General features: G+C 39.5%; 1 protein-coding gene across 1 annotated transcript; it reads left to right on the top strand.

Annotated features, from left to right (window-relative positions):
- The first annotated feature begins 1,428 nt into the window (after positions 1-1,428).
- On the top strand, positions 1,429-14,001 carry slc6a1b (solute carrier family 6 member 1b). The gene is made up of 15 exons (XM_026348792.1): positions 1,429-1,788; positions 2,983-3,411; positions 3,693-3,824; positions 4,088-4,188; positions 4,592-4,701; positions 5,106-5,238; positions 5,833-5,967; positions 6,311-6,414; positions 6,972-7,096; positions 7,450-7,562; positions 7,747-7,878; positions 9,067-9,169; positions 9,271-9,371; positions 9,554-9,721; positions 11,398-14,001. The coding sequence occupies exons 2-15, from the start codon at positions 3,165-3,167 to the stop codon at positions 11,509-11,511; spliced, it is 1,818 nt and encodes a 605-aa protein (XP_026204577.1). The 5' UTR covers positions 1,429-1,788; positions 2,983-3,164; the 3' UTR covers positions 11,512-14,001.
- Positions 14,002-14,237: the final 236 nt, after the last annotated feature.

Below are 14,237 nucleotides of genomic sequence, written 5' to 3'. Positions count from 1 at the left end.
TGCTCTCTATTACTACCACCTCCTTCTGTAATTACAAGCTCCACTGCACACAGGCTCACAATCAGGTGGGGCCAGGGCCACAAGCACAGCACCACCAGCTCTCGTGGGTACGGCATTTTGAATTCCCCTCGTGTGAGAGCTGCAGGCCAACAGGAGGCTTTTTGCACATCCAACGTGCCACAGCCTGAAGGCCAATCAGCCAGCTGGGATCAGAAATGCTAAATTTTGTCTCATACCATTAGAAGGTTAGCTCACCCCTCATTGGTTCACCATCTGGGCATTCATTCTTTCCTCTCAGTGGTGCGGCTTTTCAGCAGCACTGTATCAGCACTGTATAGCCTACAGCGTGGCTGACAAAGACAAAAACACGGAAGAGAAAGATTTGAGCAGATGAGCACAGTAGGGTGGTGGTAGCAAAGGAAGAAAGCTGTGAGAAAAAAGGGGAAGGTGTGGGAAAAGAGTGTAGAAATTAGGCAAATGAAAAGGGGGAAATGGAAATGCTAGGAGAAAGTTTTTGTTTTAAACATATAAATAATGATATAAGCTTTGACACTACATCTGTTGCCACTTGACACTAAAATGAAGCTGCTTCGGCGCCAAAATAGCAAATAAGTCAAAGTAAGGTGTCACCTGACAGCTGTGACGTAACAAAATAAAATACACCATCACAGTTTCCGTCAGTCACGTGTGCGTCATTGTTCAGATAAGATATATTTTTTATACATTAACACTGGTTTAATCCTTCCTCATTGTCACAATTCAAACTTTAACTGTTAAACCCTGAGAGAGTCTAATCTCCCAGTGAGCCCCTAATAACTTATCTTGATGTGGGAGTTAAAGTCTGCTTTAAAACTGCTCATTTAGGATGTTCCACAAGGGTATTTCATTTTGGAAGACAGCGGGCTAAGAAGATTATAAGCACTGTTTTCAATTTATCTCACACACCCTGACTCGCTTTTATTGGCTGGGACCCTCTTATCATGTTTCACCAGAAGCTACAGCAGCTGCTGACATCTTCCACTGTCCACATCTGTCATGGCTTTACCAACGGCTGCATGTAATGTAATAATACTTATTTTTACATGAAGTGAGGCTGTTTTTCCAAAAAAATTTTTCCCATGAATCCACCAAAAGTTGATATACAGTGAAGTGCAAGTCTCACTTGTATTTCTAACACCTAGTCTAGTCATCTTTAGAGATACATTTAACTTAGCAAAAGCAAACAGAGGGTGGTATTAACATGTTAAGTAACCCAATGAAGTGCATAGTACGCATCATTGGGCTCTTGAGCTTGTCAAGAAGGGAGAGAGAGAAAAGAGAGAGAGAAGTTGCTGATGTAAAAAAGAAAAAAAAAAAACCTGCAAGAGTAAGGATATAAAACCTTGAGACAAGAGGATGCTCCTCTCTAAAACCCGCTACCATCTCAGTGGTGGAAATGTTGAGGTTGGGGAGGGTCGACTTTGAGGTGACATTGACGCTATGTAGATGAGAGAGAGGATCCTGCGCTGAATGTTACGTCCCTGCTCGCTCCAACTCAGACGGCGGCAGCTCGTTTCCCCGTCTTCTCTCCCCTCCTCTCTTTCAGCACCACTCCTTTAAGGACAGCACCTCGCGCTGAAAGACGTTATTTGTCCACCGTCCTTTCCCCCTCAGGATAATATATTTGCCTGCTGTTTTCGGATGCGAAGTTTTCACTTTGGTTTTTATTCTGCGACAGTGCGAGAAATTAACTTTTTTAAAAATCTCTCCCCGTCTGGGAAACAATCTGGCAAGGAAAAGGATTCTTTTGTAAGTATTATCTTGTACAGTATGCATAAACTACGCAGTGATTTCAGTTTGTAAGTACTCTTCCTACCCACGGAATTTGGCATGAGCAGATGCGCTGAATTTGGCAAAGCGCACGGATGTTAGATTGCACTTCAGTTGTGGGCGACGCAGACTTTAGGGTCATTAGCGCTTTCGATCCTTCAGTGTTGCAGCCACGGTTTAAATATGTCAAATATAAACGTGTGGAAATATGAAGTATTAATATATGAAACGTGGAAATATAGCAACATTTACTATGCAGTTCTGAATGTAACCGTGTCGCCTGATATTTCCCCTCAGATTTACGCACGGGGAACAGTGGGGATAAAAAGTTACAGTACAATAAATCATGTACATTTTGGGAACAGGACATTGTGTTATTTAAAGATAATTTATCTAACTGCGTTTCAATTAATACTAATTAATCAGAAAGTGAAATTATGAAAAAACATTTGAATCTTTCCTGTAGATATTTAATGAAAATGGTTATTGAAGCTGTGAACTCCGTTGAGTTAGAGCCTCTCCAGGTGATTCATCTGAGTTGATCGTCCTGTCTGACTCCAAAATGTGTTTGATTGCTCTTTCCTTGTACCAGAGCAGTAAGAAGTGGGCCATTGAATTTAGAGCACAATCAATCAAGGACAAGAGCAGGCTCTAAATGTCTGCTAACACGCATTCACTCCAGGCAATTAAAAGTGATTCTTATCACACTGGAGATCTTTTCTGTATCCCGTAACGTTGACGGGTCGTGGGACACTTTTTTTCCCTTTGACCCCTAAAGAAATATAAAAAGAGATGCATCCATAATCAAGTGTAAAATTCTTCTAATTTCTACCGGTTACATAAAACCTGCTATTTGGTTACACATTTACACTTATTTTTTTTCTTTCATAAACCAACAGATTATTTCGCTAACTGGTAAAATGTAATTCACCTTTTACTAAACGTGAAATTTAAAATCACAAATACTATAACGTTAATTGTCTTTTTAGCATTACGCATTACGCAAATGAATTAAAATTATCATGTGAAATGCTTAATTTAAATAATCACATATTTAATTTTAGAGCTTTTTAAACTGTATAAATATGTGTGTGTGTGTGTGTGTGTGTGTGTGTGTGTGTGTGTGTGTGTGTGTGTGTGTGTGTGTGTGTGTGTGTGTATTTATGTTTCCAGGGTCGCTGGTCAGCTGCTCAGGTGCCTCTGCTTCTGCTCCTGACCACTCTTCCTACACCGACTGCTCGTCTCTGCTCGGCTGCTGTCTGGCTGTACGGGACGGAATAGCTGCTGTTTGTCTGGATCTGTGCTGAAACTCCCTGCTCTCCACTGGTCTGGACTATCCGACACGCACAGTCACCATGGCCACCAACGGGACCAAAGCCTCGGACGGACACGTCTTAACGGAGACTCTGAATGACGCGCCAACCACCACGCCAAACGACAAACCCAAAACCTTGGTGGTGAAGGTGCAGAAGACGAAAAAGGAGATACCCGAGAGAGAAACGTGGGCTGGGAAATTTGACTTTCTTCTCTCTTGTGTCGGATACGCAATCGGACTCGGAAATGTCTGGAGATTTCCTTATTTATGTGGAAAAAACGGAGGAGGTAATCAAGAAGTCTTGGCAATTTTCCATTTATCCCCTCAACAAAAGGAGTGCAAAGATCTCGACATCAAAACGTGCCCGTTTCCCCTCGGAGGTTTATAATTAAAATGAATCTGAAGTGTATTTCCCCCATGATAGCCGTGCGTAATTGCGCGCGAGCAAGAGCCTGCGCTGCGATCTGACTTCAGTGTCAAACCAATTGTCTTTTGTGGATTATTTTGAATGTTAATGGTTTGTGGTTTGTCTTCGCTCACACACCTTTACCTTTCACCTCTTATTCAGGGGCCTTCTTGATTCCCTACTTTTTGACCCTCATATTTGCTGGCATGCCCCTGTTCTTTCTGGAGACGGCTCTTGGTCAGTACACTTCTATTGGAGGGCTTGGAGTGTGGAAACTGGCCCCCATGTTCAAAGGTAAAGACGCTTTTGTGCTATCCCTAAGGTCCTAAATTATGTTTTCCATGTTTGTTTGTGGTTTTGTCATGAAGGCCAGGTTGATTAAAAAATATAAGAGAATGAGGTAAAATAATTTTCCGCATTTGGAGCCTGTAGTTCCGTTTATTACGCACACTTATACAAATATTACAGAAATATTCCACATATTTTATTCTTCTTGTTTCATTTCAGTATATTTGACCTACATTTAACATCATGCCTGTACTGTCCCATTGTTTCAGGTGTGGGTTTGGCTGCTGCTGTTCTGTCCTTCTGGCTCAATATCTATTACATTGTGATCATTTCCTGGGCTCTTTACTATCTGTACAATTCTTTCACTACTGTGAGTATTTAGTCATTTTATTTATGCTGTGTTCTCAGAAACCACAATGTTCCTTGAGCACAACAGGACTTGAATACCATTTGAATTTTCCCAGGTTGTATTTTTACACGGTAATGTGGCAGGTTCTGTTTGCCAGCACCTCTTATATAAGGACACACAGCCTTGAAGAGAGTATGACATTTATTACTTCCTTTCCCACATAATTAGTGCCTTACTCAAGGTATTGATAAATGCATTTGCCGATGAGGCATTCACACCTCTGAGAAAAGCATGAAATCTCAATGTCCCAAATGAGTATCATGGTCTTGGCTACTTGACAGCCAAAGACAATGAGACCCGGCAGTGGGAGAGAGCACAAGTAAAAAGAGCTGTCTGTGTGATTTTTTTTTTCTTGGATTTTCAGGAGCTGCCATGGCAGACTTGCGGCAATCCCTGGAACACAGATCGCTGCTATACTAACTACAGCATCGCAGACACCAGAAACCTCACCAGTGCTGTGGTGGAGTTCTGGGAGTAAGCTAAACATAAGAATCTGTTTAGATCAGTGATTTTAGCCTCACAGAAAGATCACATCCCCTACTGTGGATAATGAAAGGTCAAATCAAACATCAGTCTGATATGGGCACATGCATCTGATGATCCAATTGTTCAAATCGTTTAATGTTTACCTCTGGGAATCATTAGAAAAGAAAGAAATGCGGACATACATTGAATGGCCTGAAACAAAAAAAAATGTGTGTTTGCAAGCATGACCTCCCGTAACAATCGTAAAAAACGTTGGGGTGAAAAAAGAACAGAAAGAAAGCTAATATCCAAACACGTATGCATATTTTTGATTGCACCCATGCGTGCTGCATGGATGACATCAAGGATGCATTTCTGCATTGCAGTAAAACCACTTTACTTGTTCCCTGCAGACGTAACATGCACCAGCTGACTGATGGTCTGGAGAAGCCTGGAGAGGTCAGAATACCACTGGCTATCACCCTCGCTGTTGCATGGGTACTCGTCTATTTCTGTATCTGGAAGGGGGTCAGCTGGACTGGCAAAGTAAGTAAAAGGAGATGGCATAGACAAACAAAATGCAATTCTCCTTTAATCCGGAGCATCTCATAAACTATAAACACCAATATTCTTCACAAAAGGAAGGAAAACTTTGCCACTGCCACTTTCTGCTACTGTACAAAAGTACAAATTTACTTTTATTGACCTTTTAATATGAACTTTTGTTCATTTTTCCTCTTTGGAAAAGTTAGTTCATGATCTCTGCTGGTTCAGTTGCTATTCTGTAGATTGTATCATGAATGATCTGAAATGTGTTGATAGCACGAACTGTAAAATTAGTTCAGATAAGCAGGGAATTAGTGCAGTAGGAGTGTGATGAACCCAACCATTCTGGGGTCATCTTGCCTCTAGGGAATGGCTGACTAGGTCAGTGTGCTGTGCTGTGCTGAGGGGACAGTGCCACAGTAACACTGTTCATGACGGCACAGCAGTTTTCAATTCTTTTAGAGTCTTGTTGCCTTGTAGGACACATATTCCAAGTACAATTTAGCTTGATAGCTGTGATTTGTAAACTGTTGTGTGCCTTAGATACTGTAGACCACTTCTTTTCTAACAGTCATGCTTTCCAATGTCCCACAGGTGGTGTACTTCTCAGCCACATACCCTTACTTCATGTTATTCATACTGTTTTGTCGTGGTGTGACTCTACCTGGTGCAATGGACGGGATCCTCTTCTATATCACACCAGACTTTAACAAACTTAAGGAGTCTGAGGTATGCTTCTCACCTTCACCTGCTCTTGCTCTCTTCCACATAAACATATGCACATGCGCAGATGTCTCTATGTCTCCATTGGTGGAAAATGGTTTTGTGACACTATTACAGTTGAAGTAGATACTATTATGAACCCAGAGCCAGTTGGAATCTAATTAAGTGGATCAGGCGACAATGTGACGTCACAGTACTTATGTGATTTTCTACTTTTGTGAAAACAAAAAAGAACAAAATTGTTTTAATTATTAAATTAAATTATTTTCTGTATTCAGCATCAAAGTGTGTTTGAGTTATGAATCTAGGCTTCATTATTTAAACATGTTTTCTAATCTCTGTGTGTCAGGTGTGGCTCGATGCTGCCACGCAGATCTTCTTTTCCTACGGGCTGGGATTAGGCTCTCTGATTGCTCTCGGCAGCTACAATCCTTTCAATAACAATGTATACAGGTAGATGATTCATAATATGTTGCGTTTCAGTTTCATTTGCCACATGAATTAAATACCTGTTAAGAGGAAATGTTACTGTCTCTTAGAAATCGGTCCAGACATATCCTTTTATAAGTGCGACTGTACAGATGTCTTTTTGTTGGATTATTTTTGGTTTCCAGGCAACATACTGTCTGCTGTACCTTCTATTTTGGGACTATCTGAGCCTCCAGCTTTCCATCAGTCATTTCATTACTTTAGCTCTAGCTCCCATTTTACACTTATAGGCACAGAGTTTGGTTTGGCTCAGTCACTGACACTTTGTAGAGTAAACATTGGTCAGCAGCCAAACTACTGCACATATTATACGGTTCCCACTGGTTTGAAACTGCTGGCGCTCTCTGCCATTTTAAAAGCACAGGTCAATATAAATGTATTCAGCTGCTGTTCTGCTGCAGGATTCAAAATGGCTCTCCACCATCCCTTCCCCCGACACCTCTCGACAATGTGTGACAGGTTGATAAGGAATTGATACAGGCGTGACAATGGCTGCCTTGTGCTTTGTCTCTCCCCTACAGAGATTCTGTCATTGTCTGCTGCATCAACTCCTTCACCAGCATGTTCGCTGGCTTTGTCATTTTCTCCATCGTGGGATTCATGGCCAATGTAACAAAGAGACCCATCGCTGATGTGGCAGCCTCAGGTATTTACAATCAATATTGAAACTCAATAGTGACAAGAGGAAAATGCAGGGGTACTTATGACTGTAGGAAAATTAGCCCTTGAAATTTTAGATATGTCAAAAAGGACATTGTCGCTTGTTACTAAACTGTATGTCTGATTTCTGGATTCATTAGAAAGGGAAATAGCTCAGTTATTTAGCAAAACTCTCTGACCTTTGTAATTTAGAAAATTACAGTGACACTGGACTAGAATTTGTAGCTGGTTCTTTTACCCAGTATTCCAGTTATTATACTCCTGAAGTGACAGGTAGGTATTATTTAAAAACAGATAGACCACATGTACTCATACAACTCTTCTTATTTTCTTTCTCAGGACCTGGTCTGGCATTTTTGGCGTACCCCGAGGCCGTCACCCAGCTACCTATCTCTCCTCTGTGGGCCATCCTCTTTTTCTCCATGCTGCTGATGCTTGGAATCGACAGCCAGGTATGATGACAAGCACATAAACAAATAAAATAATCTCAATTGTGGCTTTTGGACATCAAGGAAAGTAAAAGTTATGTCTTAGGTCAGGAGTCAATTTCTCATTTTCATTTCAACATAAGGTCTTTTTAACTTGGACAACAGTGTATTGCGTAACGGTTTAAACATGACTCTGCAATCTCTCCAGTTCTGCACTGTGGAAGGCTTCATCACTGCGCTGGTTGATGAATTCCCTCGGGTTCTCCGGAACCGCAGAGAGATCTTCATTGCAGTTGTCTGCCTTGTTTCTTACATTATCGGACTGTCCAACATCACACAGGTAAAACATTTCTTTTATCATTAGTTATCTGCCGACTCACCAAGACATTATTGGAAAAGCAACGCTATGTAAAGTAGATATGTGTTGGCATTTTCAGAATTGTGTGAAGGTTCAGCAAATACGAGATAATTACTTCTATGTGGCTTTGCCCTGTTTTTTATAATATTAGCCAATTCTAGGACAGTAGATCCTAGATGTCATAACCACATGTCTGTGGTTGTGATTTCTATGATTTACTAACCTGCAAGACAGTTGACACAACTACTCTGTAGCTACCAAATAGTTGTCAAGTACGATCCAAAGATCATCAACACTGAGAATTCAAATGATCACACTGTCTTTAGTATTGTAGCCAAAGTGATTCAGCTCATATAGCAGTCTTTGTCCACAAACATGCAACAACATGAAAAGCGATTTGGATCCCTGATTCTATTTCACTTGTTTTCCCTCTAGCTGTTGGTTCTAAAGATGATGACGTGGTCCATTGCATTGTCGTAGTCCAAGTTGCCATGAAATTTAGTATTCACTCTCATTTTTTCCATTTTGTCCACTCACTGAGATGTGCTCGAGCCACAATCCAGTCAGATTACCACCTTTGTACACAAAATAGATAGGACTGCAATGTGATCCAACAAATTTAAATTCCCCAAGGGCAGATGTACACTATGTTTTATTGTCATTTCTAAGCGATGTGGTACATTTAAAACCAGCCACAACTGCAATTCAATCTGTTAGAATCTCTCTGAGACAAACATTAGTAATTGTAGAACGATGAAGCTGTTCAACAATTGCCACATTGGATTCCTGTCATGCCACATGTATAGCCCAATGCCGAATGAATGATGCAGTTATCTGAATCACTGCTCCAGGCAGAATAAAATATGACAAGTAGTAGTGGATGAACTGCAGCATGTCCAACTGGGCTGGTGGACCTGATGACAGATGTGCAGTCTTTCAAAGTGGTATTTTATCTACACTGGAGCCGTCTGTATCACTCAATCACAGCAACACAGTTTCCACAATTAAGCTTTACCAAGCTTTACCAGCCACTGGTGCCCTCGCCCTTGTTGTTATTCCACTTGACCGGTTTAGTAGTGTCCTAAAAAATCCAATACTATCTTGTTTCCCTCTTCTCCTTCTTCTGTCTTACCTTCTTTTCTCTGGGTTTCTGGTTTTCCCTTTTTACAGGGTGGACTGTATGTGTTCAAGCTCTTTGATTACTACTCAGCTAGTGGAATGTCCCTGCTCTTCCTGGTCTTCTTTGAGTGCATCTCGATTTCATGGTTTTATGGTGAGTCTGACTTCGGTCTTAGGCTAGAAACAATGCGCTGTGGACTGTATTCACATATTCGATGAGATAACTAACACAGTATTCATTATGTTTGGTTCTAGGTGTGGACAAATTCTATGACAACATTGAGGAAATGGTTGGCTACAGGCCTTGTCTGTGGTGGAAGGCCTGCTGGTCTGTTTTCACTCCACTCGTTGTGGCTGTAAGTGTTATCTGTGGGCATCAATGCGTGAGACACAAATGTTGTGTAATGTTGTGGACACTGGGCTCACAGTATAAATTAAATGAAAACTGATTATCCTAGTTTGAAAGTTGTGCAATTCAAAATGTCTGCGACCATGATGGAGATGCTGAGAGCTATTCTCTTGCCCCTCTTCTGTACAGGGAGTCTTTTTGTTTAGTGCAGTACAAATGGTTCCCCTCACCATGGGTGACTATGTGTTCCCAGCCTGGGGTCAGGGGGTGGGCTGGTTAATGGCCCTTTCCTCCATGATTCTCATCCCCGGCTACATGGGCTACATGTTCCTGACACTGGACGGCACATATAAAGAGGTAAGATAACGTGGATTTAGTCCAATAGTAATATTACAATAGTAATGCTTTTTTGCTGTATTTGATAAAAGCAATAAATACGTGCATTGCAGAGAATTAAGTGTTGCAACAGATACTAATATCTGCTTCTAAGAAATAACACATATATGTGCACATTAGACGTCTACAGACTCTGTAAAAGAAGAAATTAGTAGTACATACCAATTTCTTCTTAGAGTGCTGTAGATTTTTATCCACAGATTTCCCAGAATATATGTATCACTGTACCAACCTCTGAGCATTTCACACATCTAATAGCCGGTTTGAATCTTAATCTGCAGTCAGCAGTGAGGCAGGCTCGCTGTTGAGAGGTTCAAGTGGATTATTTCATATGGATGAATTTTTGCTGAGAAAATTTATTTCAGTGTATGGCAGACCAATCCAACACAGGAGGAAACACAGTGGTGTATTTGAAGGGTGCTGATAAATGTGATACACAAGCCCTGCGGATTTTATAGAAAACACCACTTTTAACCATAGAGGGAAGCTTTGATGAACACTTCATCTCACTTTGAACATTTTTATTATATTTTACCGCAATACGTTGATCTAGAATTCATATCATCCTCACCTACATGTAAAACACTTACATAATAGCTAGCAATGAAAGTAGTATGTGAGTTGTAATTTAGCAGCGAGAAGACTCTTCACATTGAATGTAAAATGGCCAGCTTAGCTCAGTGTGATTTGTTCTGTGCACTGCAGCAGCACTTTAGCGGTGCAATTTAATGGCCTTGTAATGAGAAAACACATGCATGCTGGGAAAAGATGTAATGAATTGCCATGAAGAGTACAGCAATGATAAAAGGATTAGCAAAATAGAGTTAATTAGTTCTGTTAAACTATTTTAGATGCCTTTTTGCTAGAATAGCCACTGAGGTTTCAGTAAATTACATTAATTTATATGCAGCAGGATGGTGCAGCACGTTTTTATTGATCTGATGATGTTAATCAATGGAATTTAATACCTTTTCCAAAATGCCATTTACATTATGGGCTTTTTGATTTGTAGTCATCTTCAGTGTGCTGAATAATAACCTACAGTCCCTAGTGACAGATATAGCTTTCTAGCCAGCACTGACAGAATAAATGGGCCATAATTGCAGGCAGTGCAACAGAGGCTGTCAAAGGCGATGTGCAGGTGTCAGATCCTGCAGTACCAGCTGATGGCTGATTGTCTAATTGTAGCAATCAACCAGCTGATTAGTGCTCTGCACCCAGGCGGGCTCTTAGTTTCGCAAACACTCCATATCAATGCCTATTGTGCTGTAGAGCCCAGCCCAACACTATCCATAGATTCACTAAGATTAGGATGTTTTGATTTAGTTTTGTGAGTTTAGCCCATTAAACAACCTTTATTTTTCTTTGTCAGTTTATGTTGCAAGCTCTATATAATACATATCACACGAGGGAAAATGTGTCAATATCATTCCTGATAGTATCTCAGACTTTGAGGCGATGCATGAAACACATTCACAGCTGTGTAGTCAGAGTATTTTCTTTCATCTTAGTGGTTTGATCACATTTGCAGTAGTTTAGTCCCTGCTAATGGTATATGATAGGGTTTCACTTGCAGCTGTGTGATATTAGTGGTGTTACAGCTTGTCTCTCTCCGTTTCCATTTCTCTCTCTCTCAGCGTCTGCGGATGATGATCAAGCCTTCGACACTGGTGAAGGCTCAGGAAAACGGCCCTGACCAGCAGACAGAAAACCAGAATCAGAACCCTGCCAACGAGGAAGCGTACATCTAAAAAAGTTCTGCCTATCTATGTCTCGACAGCCACGCTGGCACTCTACTACAGAAGAAATGTAATCAAGGTTGGGAACGACCACCAGACTTCAATGTCTGCTTTTATTCACCTACCTCCTGGGGACACGTGAGACCAACCTTATTACAGTTATTTTTAGAGTTTTTCTGTTTGTTTACTTGTATAATACAGAGATATAAAACCTATGGTGAAAAACAAACTACCCAGCAAAGTCGTTGTGATGTTATGAATTTCATTATGCAAAAAAGTTAGTCTTTTTAGAAGAGGAAATATGACTTAGGAAATTGCTGTATATTGAACATATAATTTAAATTTGGAGGCCCACATTGATTCAATAGTATTGTGCTACGTTAAAGATATTAATTCATCTACTAAACAATTACTGTACAAAGAAAGAAAATTACTGGTTAAATGCATTTTGCTTGTACATGAAATAAATACATGCTTGTACATGAAGTTAAATGAATGCATTGTAGTAGGTGAAAACAATGCAGTTTAAAAGTGAAAATTAAACACTGACCAATAAAAGGCAAAAATAAAATGGGAATGTGCAACAGGTAAGGCCAAATCTACTTATTGTGTAAAATATAATTTAGCCAGACTATCACTCCCTAGCTGGATCCTGCAGTTTGCCTGAAATGTTTACCACCCAGTGTCTGGGGAAACCTTTGAAAAGCACAAGTACAGTATGGAATTTGAAGCATCCAACTTCTCATGGCTCGATTGAAACCTGTGACCACAGCAAAAATAACTTACATAGCATACATAGCAGCAGACTGTTATAATTGTTTCTTTGTTTTCTAAAGAATAATAACTTTGTATGTTGTCTGAATCTTTTGTTTTCTTTTTTGTAGAATCGTTTTTTGATCGTTTTCTATATGTGAGCATGAGAAGGCTGAAAAATCACACTCAACTTTGAAAGATTTGTCTAGAGATCTGACCTGCTCACAATTTATGGATTAATTCAAGCATCCCCTTTTGTCTCACTAGAGCAGTAGGGTAGTAAATACAGCATCCGCCTACGAGCACAACTTGGATCTGTAAACTACCACTTCTAACAATAAAGCTGCAGCCATTATAGAAATTGCACATTTGTCCTGTGCATACAATCTTTCTGCCTAATGGGGATTATTTGAAAAAAAAAAATTACATTTTCCTACTCCTGAAAATGAAAGAGTCGTGTTGCAATAAGCCAATGCTAATTCAGATCTATATTTTAAACTGTGAGTATGAATAAGCTGCAGTGGCTGCTGCAATGGAGAGTGTATGATGGATTTCTATGATAGTTACCACTGTTACGACTTAAACTGTTTACTTGTATATTTAGTAACACACTCCTCAGGAACAAAGGTGGACGTGACCAAATTCTCTCAGAAACTACCATTATACACTGAAACAATTAATGCTGTATTAAAAAAAATGCAACTCGTTGCATTTTCCTCCCAATAATCCAATTTCCTGCATTAAGCGGCAAGAAAACACAAAAACATGAATCAGTTTTAAGTATACACATGTACCATATGCACACTCTAAAGCTGATCCAAATTGTTGCCTCTTCTGTGTGCTATTCAGCTAGCATAATTTCTTTTGGTGTAAATCAACTGTGATAATCTTCACTCAGTCATTTTAGTAGAAGCCATAGTGTGTTTCTATCCTGTGGCGAGCACAGATTTACAATATCAGGCTTGGAAAGGAAAAACTTAGGGTGAGTCAGAGCACAAAGCCGGCAAAAGCACTGTTAACTCAACAGGACATAGCCAGATGCTATATAGGCCAACACCTCTGAAACTTCTCCTTTTCATAGAGTAAAGGGGAAAAAGAACCTATTATTACATATCAAGTTTGTTTGGCAATATAAAAATATAACTGTAGAAGCTGACTTTGTGACAGACCGCAGATATCACTGTATTACTATAAAGGAACATAAAGAAAATATGCTTCTGTGGCAGCTAAATGCGACAGAAATCAGGTTGAATCAGTCCCGTTTATCTACTTTTATGTTTTTTTTTTTCAAAGATATGTTAATAAAAATGTGCAATGACAAAGGGTTACGTGAATTTTGTATAGTTACCATACCGCAGTTTTCTCTCTTGAATGATGTTGTAAACTGGACTGTGTAATACATGTTTCTGTGAATGTCTGTACAACCTGATTTTTTCTTTTCTTTTGTCTAAATGTTGAACAAAAATGTGATATTATTTGCTGTTTTCTGCAATAATATTATCTCAGAAACTAAAGCACATATCTCTCTCAACTGTAAAAATTATAATTACCATAACAGAATAGAGTAATAATAAAGATTACATAATAATAATAATAATAATGTAATAGAAATGTCTAGTCAGAAAATATTGTTTTGTATATTTCTAGTTGTTTCATGGGCCTAATGTAAAATATTCTATGTAAAAATATAATAAATGTCTTTAGATGGTGTTATACGAAAAAGCATGATTGCAATATATGTTATCTGCAAAAATAAATAAATACCTATAGATTATCATGTCTGTGTCATGTAGTGTTTGTGCTCTGTCTGATGAATGAGCAACACACTTTACAACAATAGATAATAAAGCCAGCTGATTTTTTGTGATTTCTGTGTAATGATAAGTGAACAGAACCAGCAGTATACGTAAATAATTATGGAGTGAATAGAGATTGACATCTGAAAGGTCACTAGGCTCACTTTAAAGACTGCTCTAGCATGTACA

This window comes from Anabas testudineus, chromosome 5 (assembly GCF_900324465.2).
Source record: "Anabas testudineus chromosome 5, fAnaTes1.2, whole genome shotgun sequence".
In the NCBI taxonomy this organism is placed as follows: Eukaryota; Metazoa; Chordata; class Actinopteri; order Anabantiformes; family Anabantidae; genus Anabas; species Anabas testudineus.
Note: the sequence above shows the minus strand (reverse complement) of the source record. Positions and strands in the feature narration are given on the sequence as shown.

Bases quoted from the DNA above. Each gene is read 5' to 3' on its own strand.
- slc6a1b (XM_026348792.1), top strand. From the start codon at position 3,165: ATGGCCACCAACGGGACCAAAGCCTCGGACGGACACGTCTTAACGGAG. The intron at 3,412-3,692 runs GTAATCAAGAAG...CCTCTTATTCAG, and splicing joins ATGTGGAAAAAACGGAGGAG to GGGCCTTCTTGATTCCCTAC. The intron at 9,170-9,270 runs GTGAGTCTGACT...GTTTGGTTCTAG, and splicing joins CTCGATTTCATGGTTTTATG to GTGTGGACAAATTCTATGAC.